Source organism: Vanessa atalanta, chromosome 3, assembly GCF_905147765.1.
Source record: "Vanessa atalanta chromosome 3, ilVanAtal1.2, whole genome shotgun sequence".
Lineage (NCBI taxonomy): Eukaryota > Metazoa > Arthropoda > Insecta > Lepidoptera > Nymphalidae > Vanessa > Vanessa atalanta.
In genome coordinates, this window is record NC_061873.1 from 6,667,240 (window position 1) to 6,692,230 (window position 24,991).

The following is a 24,991-nucleotide window of genomic DNA, read 5'->3' on the forward strand; positions in this document are numbered from 1 at the left end:
AATAAAAAAAAACCATTAATTAATATGATTATTAATAAAAGTAACAATCGAGCAAACATAAAAGATATTCGAATTTCAAATAGACGTTTAGAATTAATTATTTTTTCGTAATGCAATTGTTTATATTTTAAATTCAGTTAGTGGCTTACTGAAAAAATAGATCGCCGCCGTTGTCTGATCTGAAGCTATCAAAGTTCTAATTAATAAATCAGGAATGTGATAATGGCGGTGCACATTTGAGTCCGTCTAAAATTCTCAGAACCGTGGATGGTTCTATGGCCACCCAAATGATGATTTCATTATGTGTATGATTTTGATTGATGTATCAAAAGAAGTTTGCTGGCAGCCGAATTCTTTTCATAACGGACATATTTGCTTTGTTTATTACCTGGAACTAATTGATCTGCGGCGCCATAGTTTTTGAGCGCTTTCAAATCCGATTGGGGAATCCAAGACATAATATTTGACAATCTGCCAAAGAAAGTATAGACAATCTTCGTAATTAAAGCGTCATCATTCATTAATAGACTTACTATAACGATTTTTTAAATTTTCTTAATATTGATTTTTTCAAACAAATAGTATAGTAACTATGTATTATCATAGATATGATTAATTTCATTTCATTTTTATTTAAAATTCGATTGTTAAGTTTTAGAACATTAATAAAACAGAGATTCATGAGAAAAACGGAATGACCAAGAAGGTGACAGGTCCCCACGGTTTACGCCAACTACGACACAAATTGCGATATTAAGCACGGGGCGTGATGAAAAAACTCCAACTGAATATAAATAAGGCGGGAGCGCTATAATCAATATAAACGATGCTAAGGAAGATTAGAAAAATCCTTCGCGAAAACAAATTTCACAAGATTGAAAGTTTAGAGCAACAATTGCTTCATGTCACGTATATTATTATTTTTTGTTTTTTTTTAATACTATTTCAATCATTCTACGCGAGAACTTCGCTTTAAAACAGTCTCTATATAAATTGTTTTCATGTTAACCGAAATAGTAAAAAAATAGGAATATAATTAATCACTCTTTGAAAGTGTATATCAATAAAATAAATTTGAACAGTACGAAATTACATCACAGGCGTATCCACGATATTCCTTTCGCTCAGACGTTAAAGTTATACGACTCTAAAAAATCGAATATAAAATGCAAAGACGAAATTGAATTTGATTCCGATACATAAATTTTACTTAGACTATTTGTCTCCTCGGATCAAGCGGGAAAATAAGCCGTGTTAATTTAATTTGTTCGTTTCAAACTAAATCACTAACCGCTTTTTAATTGTCTCCTTTTTTTTATTCTTATACATTTAGAGTTTTGGATGTTGTCTATGTACTTCGTAATAAAATCTAATCATAGTTGCCGGCTGCCTCAATACAGTACAAACAATGCTTCTGATTGATAGCTTTCGAAATGACTTAAAACAACAGATATAACGGATTTTAATGTATGTTATGTTTACATAAAGATTCTTTGTGTGTGGTGTTTTATGGTTTTCTGTTCAACCGATTTGTATACGAATGAAAATAGATTATAGCCAGTTTTTCTCGTTATTAGTGGTCATAAATCATTAGACATCCGTGGTTCTCGATCCTTAAATAAGATCTGAGGAAACAATAGGATCTCTCATAGACGCCATTGATCTCGATTTTTTATAATAAAAATACAATAAAAGAAAAATAAAGCAAACTCAAGTAATTTCTCCTCCGCACATTGATGAGCAGAGGCAACCTCCCATACGGAGGCTTGCAGATAATTTCACTATTGTTCCAAGAATGCAAATTTATAAAATAAAAATATACTTCATTCAAGTAAACCGATTCAGTTTTCAACTGCAAATTAAATTTAAACTTACCACCGATTTGGAATGTACATTCTATCGAAAATAACCAGCTAAAAACTCAGTAGTATTTTCCTAGAATTGATTATATGTATTTGTACATACTCGTACATACTACACTACTACATACTACTACTAACTTTTAAGAATAATTTTACATATATTTACCTAACAAGAAATAAGCAAAACAATATTACATAATTTAGCGAAATATAGTAAAACAAAAGATATAAAAAACGACTCGTGTCCCTTATATGTATAAGTCATTCAGACTTCAAGTTGGGCTCAAAAATCAACTTTGAAAATCAGTAGGACCATTTGTAGCTCAAACTGATTATAACGTGTCTATATTATTACACAAGATTACCATAATAATTTGCAAAGTATTAAAAGATCATTAAGTATCCTTCCTTCTATTGATCCGGTCAAATAACAGTTACGGATAAATTAATTTAGGTACAGTTCTAGCATTATTTATTGTATTTTTTATACATGGTGTATATAAATTTATTTTCATTTAATTTCCACAGACTAAGAGGTCGCGTTAAACAAAATATTTAACTTGATTGGTAGTTTTTTTTCTCGTTGTAAAAAAAGTAAAAAATAATTGTCGGCAATCATTGAATAAGCATATTCAACTAGATCAATGTGACTTTTAATTTTATTGACTCTAATATCTTTATGGGCTTGTTTGTTGATGTAAAAGACGCATATTATAGTAACAAATTAAAAAGTCCATATAACTTAAGTTATATACCTATATAAGTTAATAAGACTTACACGCATACGTGACATATTATTCCTTTAAGCCATTTTCCACCTTGAATGTCGTTAAAGTTTTAATCGTCTTCATAAATTTAAAAATAATAGCAATAGTATAACTATGAATTGAAGTCGAAATTATTTGCTAATTAAATTATTTTCCGGGAAAGGATAGGCGATATAATAACTTAAGTAAGTCTTTAATATACGTTTATAAAAAACGGATACCTAGTTGGAACCTAGTTCCGTTCTTTATGTATTATGTTTTAAATTATAGATACAATAAAATAAAATTAACCTTTGAGAATAAATAATTTTAATGACAAAATTGTTATTCCCCTGTGAATTAAAAATACATTTTTTTTATATAAAATCATATACAATAGAAAAACATAGAGAGAAAGGGAAAGAAAAAAGTCACCTGAAGGAAAATAAGGCTTTTTCCAAATGTAACGATTTCAACCAGCTCACTCACAGTAGACTCACTTCTTCGAAAGAAAAAGTATTCTCAATATTAATAATGATCATTATAAAGCACATCACTAATGTATTCGTGGGTTAAATTCAATCATTTATGTTGATAGCTATGTATACATAAATAATGGTCTTTGAAGAGGCTGTATTTATAATATACACAGGCATAGGTTAAATATGAAACATTCATCACTGTGACAGGTCGGCTACCTATATTTACTGCCTCCTCCTCCCACCTAAAGCTACCAATCCAAGTTAATGCTCCGAATTCAAATCTTCCGTATCGCATTAATCCAGCCGAGGGTCGTGCCGTAATAAATTCCGTATTATACGCACGACACGCGTATTAGAATAAACATATAAATATGTTACTCCCCCGCGATGTACACCCGAAGGCGCATCGACATAAAATCAAAGGTTCCGTACTATTTCAAAACTTCAACATCACTTAAAGTAAATTTAATGTAGAGCTTTGACCGAGAATCTTAATCCATATTGTGAGATAAAACCCAGACAAAAACACGAAATATATATTATATATGTGTAATTTGTGTTTATAATAAACATTATAGTATCTCGTATTCAGCTGTGAAGGAAAAAATCGTGAAGAAATCTTCATGTATAGTAAGTTGAAAATTGGTCTTTATGTATTCGTTAAACCTTGCTGGAGTCAAGCCTTCTTCTTTTTTTCGTGAAAATAAATTACATTATTTAATTTATTTAATGATGTTTATCAAAGGATAAAACAAGAATCCACTTTCTCGTTTCGGTGTACAATAATTCTCCGGGATGGCGTTTTATTATAACAATAGAGTCCCGGCGGAACGCAGCTTCGCTTCGGGGCGCAAGTGTATAATTTACATGACACATTGTCAACAAATGCACTCGCGAACACACGCTACATCAATTATATTGCTCTACGAATAATGACTCGAACACTCTAAGTGATAGGAAATTATGGGTTTAACATGAACGTCATAAATAATATATCTGTTAAAGTAGTATTTTTTGATTATACATAACTTGTATAATTGGGTTTTTTTATTATTATTATATCACACCTTCAGCATTAAACTAAACTTATTGAGTTTTATTAAATTAGATTAGTCGCTAATTATAATATTCAATGATTTTTTCAATGATGGACTAGTTGTTAGAACACGTCCATCTTAATCAATTTTATTTGCATTAAAATCTAGGCAATCATTCTTCTCATGTAGTCTATTTTAATGTTTATTTAATTTTTTTATAGATCTTAACATTTATTTGTGTTTTTGGTACATTTCTGCACAACACGGTCCAGTTTGTGTATATAATTGATGACGCGCTCGTATAAGGAAAAATATCGTAACCTAATCGATATAATATGTTGTGTAACATTTTTGCACATGGTAAGTATCCATCAACCGGCAGTGGATCAGTTTAGTAAAATAAACGAAACCTAAACAGGAGATCTAGAGCCGAGACGACCCAGTAGTTAGAACGCGTGCATCTTAACCGATGATTGCGGGTTCAAACCCAGGCAAGCACTACTGAGTATTAATGTGCTTAATTTGTGTTTATAATTCATCTCATGTTTGGCGGTGAAGGAAAACATCGTGAGGAAACTTGCATGTTGCTAATTTAAACGAAATTCTGCCACATGTGTGTTCCACCAACCCGCATTGTGCGTGATGGAATATGCTCCATACCTTCTCTTCAAAGGAAGAGGAGGCCTTAGCCCAGCAGTGGGCAATTAACAGGCTATTAATGTAATGTAATGTAAAAACAGGAGACGACCTTTGTCCAACAGTGAAAAAGCTACGAGCTATTACTCTTTACTTTATTCATTTTCCACAATACTTTTTACTCCAGCAATATCTTACAATTCGATATAGTTAAGCCGTAATTATTAAATGTTTTATTTAATCGATTACACTAAGAACCGTTTAATTTCTCCCAATCCCGAATCGCGCTTATAATTTATGATAACAGAGTCGTCCCTTAACGAACGATCATTTTGTAGATAGGTATCTATCAAATTACGCGCCTCCCCCAGAGCTCATTGTTGTCTAACACGGAAAATATTCATTTGAATATTTACTTAACATGGATAATATTTTAATCTTCCCCTTTGAATTATACATTTTCCAACGGAGACAATTTCACGCCTATTTCATCACAAAGACGTAACTTCGCATTTTAATGCAATCAATTATAATACCTAAGCGACTCGAAAACGTGTAATTAGAGTTGCAATTTGCGTGAACATATGAGCAATATCAATTTAACAAGATATTCCTTTTGTTAATATTCGCACACGCTTTATCAAATTCTCTAGCGGGGGTGACAATAAGCCGCTGTAAGTACTCTCCCTGACATATGGATAAAAGCTTTCATTTCACTCTTAGCTCTTTTGAGTGTGATATAGAATGGGATAATGGATATAAGTAAATTAAATAGGAAAATTGAAAACATTAATAAAATCCCAAATCAATTTTCACCAGAGGATGATTATTACAATATATTTTGTTAATATTTATATGTTTTCAATTAAGGACTCGCTCAATATAAATAATAAATAAACATTGTATAATATTCCACATATTTCTTTGCTAAAGATGTTATAAAATCTTTTAAGCTATACAAATAATTAAAATTAAAGTGTTCGTTTTTTTAAGTCATAATTACTTTTGGCAAATGACCAAAACCAATACAATCTTTACTTTTACTTTTGCCTGTCGGATATAATCTTTAAAACGGGTAAAATTACAAATGTAATAATTAATTAACTAATCCAAGGTACAGCTAGTTTTTACTTAATAAAAATCGTTTATCTATCAAACACTATAACAACTTAAAGTATACGTACTTACTGTTTACCGCCATTTTAGTCATATGCTCGTATGTAGGTCGAAAAAGCCATTAACAATTCAAATTTAACGCAGATAAAACCGCGGACACAACTAGTATTTACTCGTACATATATTGATACACATTATTGAAAGTTATTGGGTCTTTACACATCCCCATAGGACTTTATACAACACTATGGATATCCAAAGGTTGTCTAGAAGAGATTGCTTACTTAATGATGGGCCCCACCGTAAATTCTATTTCATAATACTGACTGTAGTATTTCATGTAAATAGCGCACAATAAGGTATGTTTTTGTTATAATTAATGCAGAAATATTAAATAAATTCACTAACTGCGTCATTTTGATTAAAATGTTCTGTTCTGTTAATTTTCAATTTCACACTCGTACCAAACAGAAACTAAAAGTAAAATGTAAGATTCTCTACTTTTGAAAAGATTTGGGGCATACCAGCAAGCATTTCACTTCGCTGCTCCATAACAGCTTGACAAAGTATTCCTTCACTGCCGATTTAAATTAAAAAAATAATTCAAACACATGAAAATTCACTCATCTCTCTCATCTCAGAAAGAGATTATTTTTTAAATGTCACGTGCTACATTTAGTTCTCCGATATATTCATTATAATTTAAGCATAAAATGTAACGTTTTGTCACGGTAGGTCACATAATTTAATTTGCAGAGAAGCTTGCACGATACCCGAAGGGTGCGAATTCGAATCCCACGTGGATGCAAGTTGATATATTTATTCAAATTTGGAATTAATGAACCCATCATGTGTATTAACTTTTTAAATTAATATAATTTATTATCTGTTCTTCCTACCTACTGCTCAAATCGTCCTACACAAGTTATTATTGCAATACATGTATAAAAAACTCCCTGAATATAGAAATCTTATATACGAAGTTTTTAAATTAATTAATTCTTTTGATGTTTATAGAAGACGTATTTTGCGAACGTGTCTGTGTAATATAAAGTAATTTTGACATGAAACTAAAAAACATATTTAAACTAAACTAAAAAAATCGTTATAACAAATGTACGACACTTAATTAAACAAGAAATCTATTTATCAACACATATTTTAACTGCGAGTCATTCAGTAAATTAACTTATCCGTCATAGACTTCGTGCCGAAACGCCTTTGTTGTGTCAAATTATATCATAATTCTATTGTGAAAACTGTTAACTGTCTCCACGACGCCCTCCGGATAAAAAATAACTTGAACGGGGTCCTGCCCTCCTCTGTTTAATAACATAATAGCACAATTCCCTCGCCGCATGATTCAATTTGGATTTCCTCCAGCCTCCCCCGTGCAAGCTAAAAAATGACAACTTCATTATATTCTTCGCACTCCCGGGGGCGACTTGTTTGTCGCGAGGATTATAATGATTAATTCCCTAAAATATTAATACCCATCGCACCCGTGTGCACACTTGCTAGCTGTTCAGGCTTAGCGGATTTTTTAAGAATCTATTGTTATCAGAGATTTGTTATTTAAAAAAAAAAACACCATAATTTATGATGAGGACTCCAAATAAAATGACAATATAATGAAATTAAAATTTAAACTCTATTTAATAATAAATTAAATACTTATATAGAAGTTTTCATGAAAAATATTCTACAACTAAAAATTTTTAAAGTTAGTATTGCTTGGGCATTTTCTTCCGGGCCTTTGTCTGCGCAGAATAAAAACTTCATTTCTCTCCCCGAGGAATTTAATTTGGAGTAATGGAAGTGTTATATTGACTTAACAGGCCAGAAGCTCCCCTTGCACAGTTACAGTTATTAAAATGGAGAAATTTATTATTAGCATTTCACTGTTATACTATTTACATTTGAATTTATTTGTTCTGTGATTCCATTAGTCACAATCTGGTGCATTAATACAATGAATCGGGCCATAAAGCAGTGAAGTTTGAAGACAAGGTTACAACGAAGGACGTATAATTAATCACAGCATTGTGTGGTTGAGTAGAGATTCGAGAAAACAAATTTATTAAAAAAATTCCCTTTCTTTTCAATTATGTACAATTGTATTAAATAGTCGAGATAGTCCGGAGACATAGTCATAGACATGACTAAATTTTTATGTCCATTATTATTATTTTTTTTTTTAGCATTAGCAGCCTGTAAATTTTCCCACTACTGGGCTAAAGGCCTCCTCTCCCTTTGAGGAGAAGGTTTGGAACATATTCCACCACGCTGCTCCAATGCGGGTTGGCGGAATACACATGTGGCAGAATTTCGTTGAAATTAGACACATGCAGGTTTCCTCACGATGTTTTCCTTCACCGCCGAGCACGAGATGAATTATAATAAACACAAATTAAGCACATAAAAATTCAGTGGTGCCTGCCTGGGTTTGAACCCGAAATCATCGGTTAAGATGCACGTGTTCTAACCACTGGGCCATCTCGGCTCATATTTATTTTTCTTATAATATAGGTAAGCGGACGGATAAATGGGACGACTGATGGTAAGTGGTCATCGCCGCCAATAGATATTAACGCTATAATAAATATTAAACATTCCTTACATTGCCAATGCGCCACCAACTTTGGGCGCTTGTGCCTGTCTTTACACTGGCTTACTCAAACCGGAACACAGCTATACTAAATATTTCCGTTTAGCGGTACAAAACTTGATGAGTTGTTAAAACCTATCCAGGCAGTCTTGCACAAAGTCCTACCACCAAATAGTATACATATTGTTTGTTTTAAATTTTTGTTCTATATTTTATCAAAATAAATATATGAAATAATGAATTACATCTAACTTATTGGCACAGCCCTCCAATAGCAAATGTGGACTTAATTTTAAAATTCGTATAACAAGAAATGTGACACGCACTTGCAGCAGGACCCTTAGCGTATCATTTATAGTCCTTTTGTCGCCGAAATTATATTTACAGAAGTGAGCAGACAATTTCACGCTCTCTTCCCCGCACCCCACGCCCTGGACTCTAATCAACGAGATGTAGTACTAGGATGGACATACCCTCATTATTATCTTATAATATAACTCTTAATCTGATTGACAAATATATCATGATAATTTATTAATATAATATTGTTATGAAATGAAGCCGTTCGATTCATATCATAAGGTAAATATTAAAACTATACATGTTTTTTTTTTTTTTAAATATGGAACCTGTTTTTTTACAACAAATAACAATTTAACTAAGCAAGCATCTCATTACACTAACTACGAGTTAAAGAATAATAATACATGTATATTCAATATATGAATTATAAAACAAAAATCAGATGGGAAAAACGGGAGGTTTATCTTTAAACATAAATGTCCATCTTATCATAAATGAAGAAAAAAATGTAATGTAACAGCCTGTAATTCTTGAACTTAGCTGAGACTTTCCATTTCTAATGTGAAAACAATTTGTAAATTAATCCACCATGCTGCTTATATCGAAGAGGCAAGTTTTCATTCGGCAGGTTAGGGGTTTTTAGCTTAACTAAGCACATTTAAATTCAATGATATTACTCGGGTTCAAACCTGCAATTTTCAGTTAAGATTCACTGATTCTACCGACTGAAAAGTCACGGCTCTTATATTTATAACATAATAGCATGTATTATTTTTTATAAAAATCCTGATCCATATTATTACAATGGTTGAACGTAGATCAATAAAAGGGTGAGCGTACAGATGAGCGTGAAAGATTGTCCACATGTTCGATCACACCCCATACGATCGCGGCTCGTCTTAGCGGCTATCTGGCCGATGCATCAAATCAATAATCTCAACTGTCCTTTCCGCTACATTATCTAATATGTCACCAGTTTTCACGCCTCGATTTACTGTTGTTGTTGTATATATACAATATTATTGATGACATTGATTAAGGCGAAAATTTTAAAAGGTGCTGTTTAAATATAAGCTTTAATTAATTCAATTTTTAACGTCTTTCTCTAATTACGGTTTATTAAAATAAAAAAATGTAATGTTTTAGTTTTTTAAAGATAATCTTAAGCAAAATAAAATTATTTTCTAGTTATAAGAAAATAATTGCATATAAAAAATAATATATAAAAATCTAGCAATTAAGTTAAATTAGGGCATGGACGCTTATTCTGTGGAGATCTACTAGTAGCTACAAAAAAATAAACCACTTGATACATAAGCCATTATTTCATAAGCCTGCCGTCGTGAATTTGCTAAGACGTTTTCATTCCTTGTGTAGTTACGTTACGTCTCTTCACAACACATAAGATTTACTTTTTAATTTATATTCTTCAAACAACAAAAACAATTAAATCACTAATAATAAACACCAACGCTAGAGATAAGTAGATGGTTATTTGAATCAAACCTTGCATGATAATCATATGGCATTTGATAAAAACTTGAATTTCAAACGTAAAGCACCATTTAGTAATAAATAATCACATAAAATCTAAATAATCATAGTATAGATTTATCAAGATTTTGTCACACCATTTAACAAGATACAGAGTTGCTGAATCATGTTAATATTATTTACAGTTCCAATATTGATAAGATTTATCGATGCGATACGAGGCATCCAGCGCCGCGTGTCCTTTTCCTGAAATTGACAAGCAAATAAATTGCAAGATCAAAGCTTGGTACTTAGAAAAACATCGTATCGAAAGGGGCGGGTCGTACGTCATGTATCCATGATCGGAAACGGAAGCAGCGATAGAGGATGCGATGCAGAGCGGCAGACGAGCCCACTTCCTGCGTGTTGCCATCACTTAGCTCAGCAGGGTGTACAAAAATTATCTTCATACTTCCGTAAATAGACAATTTATTCGCTTAAATTATTTTCAAAACACAATAATACTACTTGCAAATAATATATCTCAAGTTATTATATAAATAGTATGAAACAAAGTCGCTTCTCGCCGTCTGTACATCTGTCTGTAGATCTTTTAAACAACTTAACGGATATTAATGCTGTTTCATCAATAAACAGATTGATTAAAGAGGAAGGTTTATATATAGTAAGTAAAAGCCGAAATTTCAACTTTCTTAGCCATTCATCATTAACACTTCGATTTTTTTTCTTTTCGAAAATACTTAAATAGTAATGCGAAGGTATAGGTATATATATAAGGTATGTCAGGTATATAGGTATACCTGTGCACCTTTTATATACATTATTCTCACTTTACAAGTAACAGTCTCCAAAAGCCACAGAGTTTGACGAAGACAACTCTTCTGATAAAGAGAAGGTTTGAAGTTTATTACGCCAAGTTGTTCACTCTGCATATATATATACCACCCCGCATTTTTTATATTATCATACATATTTTTGTTCACCGTTAAATACGATGTGAATTAATGCATATCACGTCCACGAAAATTTAGTGTTTTTCAAACCGGATTTTAAGCAAATATCATCGGCTAAGATCATCGCATTATATTTACTGGGCCATACTGGGTTCCTTTATACTTAAAAGAACGAGAAATGTAAGCTTGTCACGTCAATAGTCTCAATTTAAACTGGGTGAAACCGAAGACCGATGAACTGAAGAAGGGAGCGAGACCCAACTGGATGCGGAAGTAGGTGAACCTGGTGGTAAGATCTATGTGCAGCAATGGATTAAGATTTCATTTTCATTTGAAGTTACTTATTGAGTAATATTATATTCTAAAACCATATCTGGTTTCACACGCTATTTTATGTATATTGGTTTATAACTTTATTGATTTTTAATTAAGCATTACAAAAAAAACGTCATTTCAGTTATTAATATATGGCTATATATTATGCTAACAATTTAACTTAACATAACAAAGAGTTTAAGTTCTGGATAAATTTTCTGCTTATCAAGATTTTATCGAAACATGCAACAATTATGAAAAAGATTAAAAAAAATAATTCCATTCCAATAAAGTTGGCACCGCAAATAGTAACTTATATATATAAGTTGATAAACATCTTAACGAGAAATTGAGTGAACAAAAACTGAGTTAAAAAGTTAAAACCACAGAAACCGGTACGATAATAAGTGAGGGCTATCAGGAAACACAACTCATTTATGTAGTTAATAGTGTTGCTATTGCGTGTTTGGAAAATTAATTTGTTTGGAGTTGGTTAATATTAGGGTTCTCTGATCCACCCATCTATTCAAAAAAATGATATAATATATTTTTTTAAATCATTTTTCTAGAGGAAAACTGAAAATTCAACTATTTCTCTAAAAAGTATTAACTGTATATGTGATATGTTTTACAATATATATCAAGTTTGTAGTTAGCTGTAGAAAAGATGTTAGGTTTTGAGATTTATTCGAGCGCTTGCAAAATCACTAAAATATTATTTGTGTGGCTTCTTTCTAAACCTTCGTTTTGTAATGAGAAGACACACTGACTTTTTCCTTTACTTTATCTAATAAACCCATTGTAACTGATTGATTGATTCTTTTTAGTTCACCGAGACAAAATATCGTCATTTATGATTTTGGTATAGAACAAAAATACCGCACTGAAGACGCAGATTTTTATTTTACTTTTCGCGAAAATGCCGTGACGAGCTTTTTTTATCTAGGTCTTGAAATTCCAAATTTGTAATTTAATAGAATATAATCTATTAAATATACATATATATTGTGATACATAAGAATATAGTAACAATAACAAGTCAAATTGGCTTAGAAAAAAATCAAATCAAAGAGCATGAATAACCTATCTGAATAAAAGAGAAAACTACACAGATTATGGTCTCCCGTATAAAACACTGACGAATGACCGATAGCTGAAATCATTCAGAAGAATATGTTCACCGAGTCAAGCAAAAATAAACCGAAAGAAGAAATTTTTTTTCAATATTTTACATTAGATTCTATTTATAAGCATCAGTTTTAATTTAATATTAAGTTTAAACTTCTGAAGATTTAATAAGAGACTCATTAATTTAATTCTTCATTGTTCTATTTTCAAACTGACTACGGGACCCACAAAATTAGCAAGTATTCCACATGATCGGTTATTCCGGGGTGCACGGGCCCGGACGCGGCTGAGTGCGGACTCGTGTTGTATAAACGACTTCTGTAATGAGTTCGGCTAACTACCAACGACATAGGCAGCTAATTTCCAAACTCGCTACGCTTAAATTTCGATACCAACGCTATAAAATCGAGAATGATTTCGTTAAGTTTAAAAATTACACTTGTATCTAATTCTAAACAAAAAAACTTTAAAAATGAAACTTCGAATAGAGTAATAGGGATTTCTTTAATTTTGTATTTATATGTTAAAGAAAATTTTCGAATACATAAAGAAATCGTGTTTTTCGAATTATGAAAATTACATATATATGTCTTGTTTATTTCCGCAAATAATTTTATCGGATCCATCACCAAATACTTCGCTAATTATTAAACAAATGAAATTGAAATCTACGCCGTAAGTTTCAAATGTCGATTTAAAGTCACCAAACTTCTCACTACTTAGCATTCTTTGCATAATATTCACAAACTCGGGAGAATCAATAACTTCAACGAATTCTGCTACTTCTGGGTAGTTTTCCACTTTACTCTTCAATAGATCTGCCATTTCTTGCAGAGGTAATTTTCCAACAATAGCCGCAATGAATCCGGAAACCCCCGCGTCATTACCCGCCTCCCTCAAAACCCTTTGGGGTTTATCAAATTCAGGTAAATTGAAAATTGTATTTACGTAATCAATTACATCTTTAATATCATAGCCCTTAGTTTCCAGATATATATAAGCCTGTAAGGTAAAAAAAATAGTTTAGGAAATTAATAGAGAACATAAGAGAGAAGACAAGGATTTAAACAAAAATATTTTGTCGATAGATTTTTCCTTTTCATTTTCCTTTTTATTTTTTGGCGTCATTTGTGTGCAGATGGGCAAATGGACGACCTGATGGTAATTGGCCACTATTGGCGCCGTACGAAATTTTCTATTCATGCGCTATTCATGGGATCCGAGGTGTTATGTGTCTTGTAGTTGTAGTAGCACTTATTCACTCACCCTTCAAATCGGAATACAACAATACTAATTATTGGTTGCATATATTTATTTTCCCAAATACTATTATATTATTTATAATATATATTCTATAAATATATATTATTTATAAAAGAATATTTAATAAGAACATTTCCTCACCTCTTTAAATTCTTCAAAACTTTCAAATTCCCAAACCATATCCTTAAACTTTGGGCTTAAAAGGAATCCAATAAACTTCATCACTTCTGGGTCATCTATAAACCTTACAACGGTGCTCAACACTGAATCTACATCTACCAAGTTTATAAAATCCATAACATGAGTCTGCCATTGTTCATGTGGTTCATTTTCAAACCTCAGAACCTGCTGATCTTCTAAAATAGGCTGATCATTTGGAAATCTTACAATCGTTCCTTCACAACACAAAACTACCATAAATATAGCAACAAAACTGAATGTATTTTTCAACATTGTGATAACTGAATGCTTCCCTTCAATTTACTTATTAGATGGATTAATCTTACTCGACTATTATATACCTGGGTATTTCTTATATTTCGAAACGTTTATCTTTATGTAGTATTTTCGTAATCAATAAGTGTTTATTTTCTAAATAATATTTAACCTAGAATGATTATTATTATCAAAGTAAATACTGATAAAGGCACGTATAAATCTAAAGCTATGAGTTATTCTTTGAAAAAAATATGTATTTATTAATTTTAAATTACTCAACTTTCTATTGGTAAAATTCATGTGTTTTTTTTTAATAATTTCGATTTTTGGATAATTTACAGGCTGCTCCTCTCACTAGTGAGAAATGAAGTAGAATGTTACCCTTGACACTAAAAAGCCTATCTTACATTGAAAGAATTATTTAAATCGAGCTAGTATTCCCGATCTCCAGCTTGCTCACATATCAAAATGAACGTTTATAAATACGTTTGATATTGTTCAACTCTGAGTCCGATTGACGAATCACTGTGAAATAAATATATATTTTTATCATATAATAACATAAATTCAGACAAATAATATGAAGCTATCCCAAAGCAATATATTAAGAATCTAAACGTGCCACGCTAAGGCCGATTATAACTTTTAAAGTTGTCAAAATGAAAATACACAGAGTACAAGTTAAGTCGAAACAAATGCTGAATGATTTCCGCTTCTTAACGCAATATCTATTATCATTGATTGGAAAATTCCATGATACCAGTATAAAATTGGTATATATTGTAAATTCTAAGACGATTTGACGCCTGAAGCCATAATAACAATGATTGTTCTCGGTGCTTAGGCTGAAATTGGAGGGAATGCACAATTGTGCAATGTACGCAATGAGCAGAACTGATGGACGTGTGACGGTCGGACGTTGTCCGTCGAAACGTCGAACACATCGCCTACAGGCTGTATTTATTAGCATTGTTCCATCGCCTTGCTTAGACAATATTTTAATCGATGTACAAACGATAAATAACTTAACAATGACTGTCAAAATCAACAACATACAGACTATAATTTAGTTAGTTGCTAGCTTTTTTTGTAACTGGAGCAACAATAGTTTAACGGTATACGGATCGCTAAATTTTTGAAGTCGTACGTGTAATTCTGACTCCATGGTAGTGCCGTACTACTCAAGCCTACCACATAGATGCAGAACATATTAACCCGCAAAAAGTCTGAAAACCAAAAGCTGACAGCAAATTTATTTTGGCCACACAAAGGTATCAATAAGGTAGTAGCATCCATTAATGTCTTCTTTTTTTATTCTTTTTATTTTAAATTGGCGGACGAGCAAATGGGCCTCCTTATGTTAAGTGGTCACCACCGCTCATACACAATAACGCTGTAATAAATGTTAACTATTCCTTACATCGCCAATGCACCACCAACCGAACTAAGATGTTAATTTCCTTGTGCCTGTAGTTAAACTGGCTCAATCAACCTTCAAATCAATACCTGGTATTGCTGTTTGGTAATAAAATATCTGATAAGTGGTAACTACCCAGAGGGACTTACACAAAGCTCTACCACCAAGTATTAGTTTTAAATACTGTTTAATATATCTTTATTAATAACATAAAAATTAAATTAAACGCTGCTTAACATAAATATACTCTTTAGCTATCTTTTAAACAAACTAACAGCGATCCTGATAAACACTCATTACATTGCAATGCGTCACGCAAATCGTAATCGTTACAATTAGTAATATTGTATGAGGCATGTACATACAGTTGTACATGTATATACAGTTAGCACGATATAAAAGTATAAAGGCGAAACAAAATTAACTCACTAGTTATCTAGATTAGTTTAATAGTTTCTTAGAAATTATCGGTACGTCCCAACCGCAAGCAACAGCGATATAAAGTTCAAATTGGCTTTTTATTTTCAGTGTAATGGAATTTAAATCGCTGCAAAGGATAGTTTCCTTTAAACAATTCCTAGCTCGTTTGCTTCGAACTCTTTCTATAGTCACGACGGTTAATTATATTTATATATTATTCGTGGCTGACCGCGATCGTTAGATACAAGTGTTTCAAACTGATTATCTAACATAAACACTAATGGTTTCCAGCCTCATAACTTTTGGTGATCAAATTAGAGAGTTAGACTGTTATTCTGTGTGACAATTTAAAGTATCATACTATGTGACTGGAAATTGAAGGACATTTTATTGATGTACGCACGGAAACGCGTAGCGTTAGTAAATATGGAATATTAATTAATGTTCATACTTATATTTTATTCAACGTAATATATTATTTTAATTTCGCATACTTAAAACGACAGTTTGATAAAAAAACGATTGTGAAAGGAATTGACATTTATGATATGTCGTTTTGAATAAGGTTTTCAATACCTAATAAATAGTTGTCAATTCAACTTAGTACATAAAATTAATATTCAGTTTATAACTAAAATGTATTAGCATATAACTTTTCCATAATGAAGTACCCACCGGGCACGTTCTATAAAAGGTACTTAGAATGTTGATGTTATTAAACATGGTATCACGCTGGTTGTTCTCACAGATTGTGTATGGAAATGACAAGTCTATTAATAAGTAATTTATGTTTTAACGGATAAGATCCTGTTAACACTTTTTGCGTTTCGATAGATGGGAAGCCTGCACCAAGATCCCGCGATAACCAATGTGCCAACGATTACACATGCTAAACGTGTACCAACTTTTTCCTTTTAATGCGGGTAACTTATTTAGCATGGCAACATTTTTTTACTAACGCTAATATGTTTAATGTTACCCGTAAACGATTTCAAGAAATCTGTGACTTCGGGTACGAGTACGGTGGCATTTTAAGATTATAAGTGATTTCAAAGTGGACTTCGAAGTGCAATATCATAAAATTCGGTGATGGTGGTGGCGCGGTGGCAAGGTGGCAAGCAGGAGGCGACGCGGTGCACGCGCCTCGCAATTCAATGAGCTTGAAACGGGCGAAACATTCAAATTGCACCGCCCGCGCCTGCCCCTATCAAATGTTGTTTTATAGCTAATTCCCAAATTCGGTTATGGCCTATAAACGATCCGCTGGAATAATTTAAATGCGAACCAGCCAGCATAATGTTCGTACTTTACTTGAAATAAGGTATTTGTATGTGAAATGCGTTTTGAAATAGGATTATCTGTCGACTTTTATTTCTTACGAGGATTCCGCGAAGATCGATAATTTGTTACCCGCGTAAATATTTCTAAGAAATTAACATAAGCATATCAAGTGTATCAAATGTGTAAACTATTAATATTATTCCAAAATTGAATTTAAACGAAACAAAATAGTCACGAAATTGCTCATGCATTAACTTGTATTTTTTTGTCATAAAATTAAAAATGTGTAGCTACTTCATCAAGCGACACGCTAAATACATTAGCCCGGCTAGTGTTGGACGCTTTTTACAATTTAAACAGTTCAAATATAATAAACGGCCGGCTTTAAAGGTTTTCTCTTGTTACGAAGCTAATTTCCAGACAGACATTTCCTTTCATTCAATATGAGCGATTGTTTATTGGCGGGCTTCGCTTTGCGAGACAATTGAACAAAATTACTTACTTTAACGGGACTACGTGCCGGTACAATACGAATTACCGGAGTATTCTTTTACACACACTAAACACTAGCCTGTTTAAGAGCATTCTGATACATAATGTGCATACGTTACCAGCGCATTCATAATATTGCTAGCTTTTCTATAATAGATGTTGACTTGCTATTTTTATTTATACTTATATATAATAAATCTTTCTAAAAACTTAAGTCGTGTTATCATAAAGAATGATGCTTCTGAATTCATTCCGAGTCAAAACTATTAAACATAAAATCTAAACGATACGCTATCTGCCGACACAACATCGTATCAATCACGAAACGCAATACCACAACAAACAACAATCGCGAGGCCGAACGATGTTTCCATAACTAAATTATCAGATAACGGAAAGCTATTTCGCAACCGAAATTCTATTTGCCGGATTATTGTAGGTGCACATTATCCGTTTATATCTATCGATCGACGTAACGGTGTCCTAATGGTTAAAATTTAATCACGACACACCGAGTGCCACCCGTTTATGAAGTCGAATGACTAAACATCTTTTTAATACGATTCACACGTTATAGTTAGTTAAGTTTTTGTATCGTAACATTTCACGGTGCGATGTATTGAAGTCTTATTATATGAAGTCCACACGGACTGGGAGGCCCGCGATGATACCACATACCGGTCACTGATGAAATCTTTTATTGTTGATCCACGGATGAATATTCAATCATCGTTCTACTTCGAAATGGATTCCGTATATTTATAAAAAGCGTTACATTCGTTCCACTATTTAGTTCGTATAGTATTACAACTGGGTTTATTTATCGAGTACGTAAATAATATCAATCCAATTTACAAAGTAAACGAGCTCCTATCGCTAGAAACAATACTCCTTAACGACGGAAGGAAACAAAACGAAAAACAATGTGAGAGCACCTTAATTATAAGGCACCTTTGAATAATCTACGAGAACGGGAAAAAATAAAAAAACTCCGGTAGAATAGTCCGTTTCTACCTTCATGAGATCGAGAGAGTGCAAAGTGCATACAAAATCGTGATGTGGCCTTTTAATCGGTTTCACGTTCGTTCCCGCGCTAGTTTTTGTATTCGAATTTCTCCCGACTCGCCAATCTGTGTTCGCTGGACGACCGGCTCTCCTAGCGAGTTTGTCGAGTGAATATATGCTATAAGACGCTCAGTTAGAAGCTATTTTTAGAGATTAAGCCGTGGCATGGAGTGGCATAGCTCGCGACCAATACTGAAGTAATAAGATAAAGAGGCGGACGCATTTTGTTTTGCAGCAAGCTCACTCCAATTTACGCGGCGCAGGGGCCATTAGCATAAGTCCGGAGGTAGCAGAGCGTGATGTGCGCGCGATTCGCCGGCGCCCGGTACTCGGCGTGACGCTCGCCGCGCCCGCGCACCTGCCAGTGTAATTGCGTCCGCGCGACACATTTGTTTACTATTGTAAGCCGTGAAGATGCCATCGTATACCGACACTCCGACTGACTCTCTCAAATTAGCGCGCCGAACACTTAGACTATGTTCCTTTTTACGACGTCCTCGTGTAATCGACCGGCAACTTCAACGTTGTATCGGCTCCTTAATAATACTGATATTTTATGTTAAAATGGTTTAGATAACATGTTTTAACGGAAGTAAAATTTCGGCACGAGAGTAATGTATAATTAATAAAATCAAACATATTTTTAATAAACCGCAATGAATTATTAATTAATTAATAAAAAAATCAAAATCGTTACATTTTGTACTGAACAAGTTTTTATTGAAACATAAAGATAAGTAGGAGCGCCATACCTATATGACCACAAAAAACTAGGGCTGTCTCTTTACGGAATAAATAAGTCCAATGATTCAGTTTTGTGAATTGCGAATATTAATACAAAAGTTAAAATTTTATTTTTTACTTAACCTACTAATGTTTTTACGTATTGTTTAATGTGAACAAAAAAAAAAATTAATTTTTTTTACGAAAAACGAATATTCAACTACACTATTATGAAATAACAGACTCAATTTGATTTAAAAATGGAAGCCATATGAGCTATCTGACATATGCATAGTCTAATAGTTGAATACGGTATTCGAACAGGTATTTACTGGCTGTCATTAGTCTAGCACGTACCAGTGTAAAGGCAGTATGACAACCCTAATCCCTCTGAGTAGCGGCGCACGCGCGGGCTTGCAGGCTGGCATTAGAATGTAGCATCCCGATCGATTTTCCTACTTTAGATAAGGTAATGACAGTAAAAACAGCCGCTAAGGAAAAACGAACAGCATAAAAATATTGTATCCTTAGTGCCTATGTGCCACAGCCATTTCTGAAAATCATACGGAGCGAATAGCAAAATCAAGTCGGTGCACATATTTTGCCATACAGAGTCACTACTAACGAATGCAGAGAGGATTTTAATGTCACTAATGTGATTCTCGCAATACATACATTAATGTATCGTGATCGTTTTTGCATAAGTACGGTATTTTAATAGCGACGCCAATTTAATTTTCGATATGGCTCATTCCATGAATGCATTGTCTTTAAAAATTTTATATGAAAATCAGAACTGCATAATAATTTATCGAATGCATCATATACATAATATAATTGTAATATTGAGCCACCAGGTAAACGTATTGATTTCTTATTTACTAGCTGATTCATGCGGTTACATCCGCGTTAAGCATTACTACATAGGTACTCCATTTTTACGTAACGTCGTATCGTCTTAAACCTTTCTTAATCAGGGCTATTTAAGACAAAACAATTTCCAAATATATCAGGTTGATTCTGAGATTACCGCAATACATACATACGGACAAACAAACAAGTTCTTCAGACATAAAAAATAAATTGTTAAAAATGTTTAGTGAATGATTAATCATTACACGTTTTCTTCTTGCATTGTCATTAAATCCTGAGCTATAATAAAAATTTCAAGTCTTTAATTCATTAGGAAGATAGTTTAAAACCTAATAATCACATCTTAACAGACATTGCCATGTTAAAATATCGATTTTATAATCACTGATGAAAATAATCGATATTGAAATTCGATGCATATACGAGTACATAAGTCTGCATTAATTATATTTAAAATTACAATTATTCTTATCGTTAAACACAAATAAATATAAAAGAAAATCAGTTTTAATTAAATAAAGCCATTTAAGCACACGTAATCAAGTACAAAATGGATAACTGGAATGCAATGCGATCCAGTAGACGCGCGTTGCTAGCGAGAATTATAAAATTGCATTGCATTATGTTATGTTCGTCCTCGAGTTCGTGTGACATGAATAATTTTAATCTATGCCTACTATGAATCATAAGATGTATAAGTTCCCTGTCGTCTCCGTTATGTGCCCGTACTCGGTGAGGTAAGAGCGGCAAGAAAAATGATAAAAACTTGTATGCGAATGTAGAGCCAAAACGGGATGCGATCATTAGACTCTCGCCATAATCGCTACATCCTGAATAGGTAGGTGGTGAAGCGTGCTCGCTCCGGGTTCCATCATCGGTTCGTAGGAACCTCGTTCATTCATCTTAAACAGCGGTAATATATTTGCAAAACTCATTCAATGAACTTATAAAATATAAAAAGTATACATATTTTTTTTTATTTTATAAAAATATTAATAAATTAATCAAAAACTTTGTAATCCTTTTTACAATAATAACGTGTTTGAATTAGTATGACATTTGGCACAGTTAAAGTTTACATGGAGACGAAGTACGGATAGCACAGAATTGTAAAATATGCATTAGCGGTACATTCATTTAATAAAAAATACATTGCGTTTATATGCGTTTTACATACACACACATATATAAACAAATTGAATATAAAACATTCGTAGTTAACGGTCACACGGCCAATTACAACTTCTTTTGACATATCGTTTTTTTTTTGTCCAACTGAGCCTTAACTTTTCTATATTTCGACTCAATATATTTTGTTGAATATGATTGACGGTCGAATTATTAAATAAAACTAACTAGAACTGTTTGTAATTGCATTAGTAATTAAAATTCGAATATCGAACGCGGAAAGTTAATTTTCTTTGTCTGTTAATAGTAAAGTGTGGACAAGGTCGAATTATAATATGCCAATTAAAAAATATTTTTAATCGCTCATTATGTTACATAAATCATGTTCAAACCATACATGATAGTTTTTAAATTAAAATTCCTTTTAAGGCTTTTGTTTATAGTCATAGGAAATGTTATGCAAATGTCGTCGGCCTTAATGAAGGCATAAAAAAAAAACCAATCAACTTTATAATAAAGTCACGACGTGTAATATTTAACAGGTAAACATGTGTTAGTCGGTTAAAAGGTAAATAATAATTAGGTAAGACGTAAAAGTGGCGTGAGAACTTGCGGGGTGGGCTGCGGTGGCCGGCATACAAATTGAAATTGTCAGGTCGCTCGATCGGGACTCGCTGGTCTCACGGAAGCATTTACCCTAAGACAATAGCCTACAAGACATGCATCTATTACCCTTTTTAAAGTTGGAACTGACTGCCCTTTAAATAGCGGCCCGTCGTAAATGATATGGTCTGATTGCGATGCTTTCTCTATAATTTGAATCGGTTTTGTTAAATAGCAGTTACGTAAATCTCTACTGCATTGGTACCATTGTTTGTAAAGGTTAAGTGTTCGGTTAATTCTTAATTAATATTCTCGGACATCATTTAATATTGATATGTCGTATATTTTAACTATATCAGTAAAGTAATTCTTTTTAATGAGATTTTTTGGAACTTATTCTATATAGATTAGTGAAAACTTATATGGCAGATTTTAATTCTAGATTTAATGTAAGTCCCTCATGATGTTTTCCTTCGCCACGAAGTTCAAAAAAAAAAACAAATAAGTCACATGAAAATTCCGTGGTGCTTGTCAGGGATTCGAACTCTTCTTTGATTAGGATTAACGTTTTCTAACCTTTAGACCATCCTATCCAATCGAGGCTGTTTATATTTATTTATTTGTATAGTATAGACATTAGCACTGTTAGAAATATTAAACATTCCTTATATAACCAACGCGACACTAACCTTGAGAACAAAGATATGATGTCTTTTGTGCATGTAGTTACACTGGTTTACTCCCACTTCAAATCGGAACACAACAATACTAAGAATTGTTGTTTGGCGGTAGAATATCATACTTTATTGCTTCTTAATTGATATAAAGTTTCTGACTTTGTTAAAATGTCTTATTAAATAAATCAAAAAAAGGATACATTTGTTTCTTCTCGTATAATCTCTTTAACCGTTAATTAATCATAACAAATCTTCGTCAACATTATAACCCTATCAGTTTATTATTGTGTGTGTACACAATTAAAATATCATTTGATATGCTGTCAAAAATAAGTGCAGTCGATGCAGTGCGAGGGTGTCCCGACTCCCGGCGCTAACACATGACGTACAGCGAAGTGTACTCGCGCACCCTTGCCGCTAAGCCCTATGCAAAATAAAACACACGATTGACATCTCTTTGAAATTTATTAAAAATTCACTCGGCTTACACTTTAAACGGAGGGTTAAACGCCCAAGTGAAAGGATTACCTTACATCCGAAATGTCGCTGGCTTTATCCTTGTTATTTATAAGTGCTTAGGCAATGGATGCTTAATGCATTTTCAATTATTTTATTCTACCGATTCGTCTTCTTACTGTTTATTTATCACATAAAAGTTTTTTTCAAGAGATACTATCCTATTTATCCGAATTATTTATATTAAAAACGGAAATATTTTTCATTTTATCTATGACACGCACACATGTATATCCTTCTTTAATTACTGATATTGCTCTTAATTTCATTAGATCAAGATCAAATTTAAAACGTCTCATCAAAATCATTTAAATTATATAAAACTTCTATAAATACAATAAAATAGTAATAAGCTTTATAATTTAACAGTGTACCTAATAACCAAAAATTATAAACGCTTTCATATAAGTCACTCGCCCAGTCTGTTCAACATATAAGATGGCGGGTTATCTGTTTATGATGATTAGGCGGTTGCCGGGCAACGGGGGTGGTCAGCGGGGCAGTTCCTCATACAGGCGCACGCCACCCCTTCCGACCCTGGTAATTATTCTCGTTGACCACGTTAAGTTTAATGTTGCTTTATCGTGTTATATGATTTTACTCTGTTCATGACTTTAAATATGTATGTGACGAAGAATTTAAATATTATTAAGTAACAGTTTAACTAACCAAGTATATAATGAATGGGAGAGAACCATTTTTACATATAAAAATGTCAATATTCGTGATATATAATAAATACTACATTTTTAATAATTTATTATAAATCATTTTCATTTGTTTTATAGAAACATTTGTTCCCTGATAATCCTGCCACGGTTTTTTCTAATTAAGATTTTCCCTGTTTACCTCATTCTATGCTTTAAACGAACGAATTCAGTGAGCAGATCTTAATCAGATGCCACAGTTAGGGGCCTCATCCGATTCTATTTGGAAGCTAAATAGCAAAGGTTTATTTTGTGGTGAGAAGCTTTTTTAAAATGGTCACCAAATCTGTGAACAATTTTACGGAGCGAAAACAAATGCATTTGGAAATGTTTTCTTTTGAAAATAAAATATTAATCGGACTCGACATTTCTATTGTTAAAAGTACATTGATGATTCTACATTACATAAATTAGCAGCCTCTAAATTTTCCACTGCTGGGCTAAGTCCTCCTCTTCCTTTGAGGAGAAGGTTTGGAGCATATTCCACTACGCTGCTCCAATGCGGCTTGGTGGAATACACATGTGGCAGAATTTTGTTGAAATAAGTCACATGCAGGTTTCCTCACGATGTTTTCATTCACCGGTGCCTGCCTGGGTTTGAACCCGAAATCGTCGGTTAAGATGCACGCGTTCTAACCACCGATTCTACGCTACTGTGATTGTTTTGAATTATAACTGGAAACGGAGCATTTGTTTTGGAAAACTACT

The 24,991-nt window shown here is 32.7% G+C and overlaps 1 protein-coding gene across 1 annotated transcript; it reads right to left on the reverse strand.

Annotated features, from left to right (window-relative positions):
- Window positions 1–13,256: 13,256 nt before the first annotated feature.
- On the reverse strand, window positions 13,257–14,408 carry LOC125076897. Its single transcript, XM_047688627.1, has 2 exons — window positions 14,085–14,408; window positions 13,257–13,682 (listed from the first exon to the last, which is right to left on the reverse strand). The coding sequence occupies exons 1-2, from the start codon at window positions 14,394–14,396 to the stop codon at window positions 13,257–13,259; spliced, it is 738 nt and encodes a 245-aa protein (XP_047544583.1). The 5' UTR covers window positions 14,397–14,408.
- Between the last annotated feature and the right edge of the window lie 10,583 nt (window positions 14,409–24,991).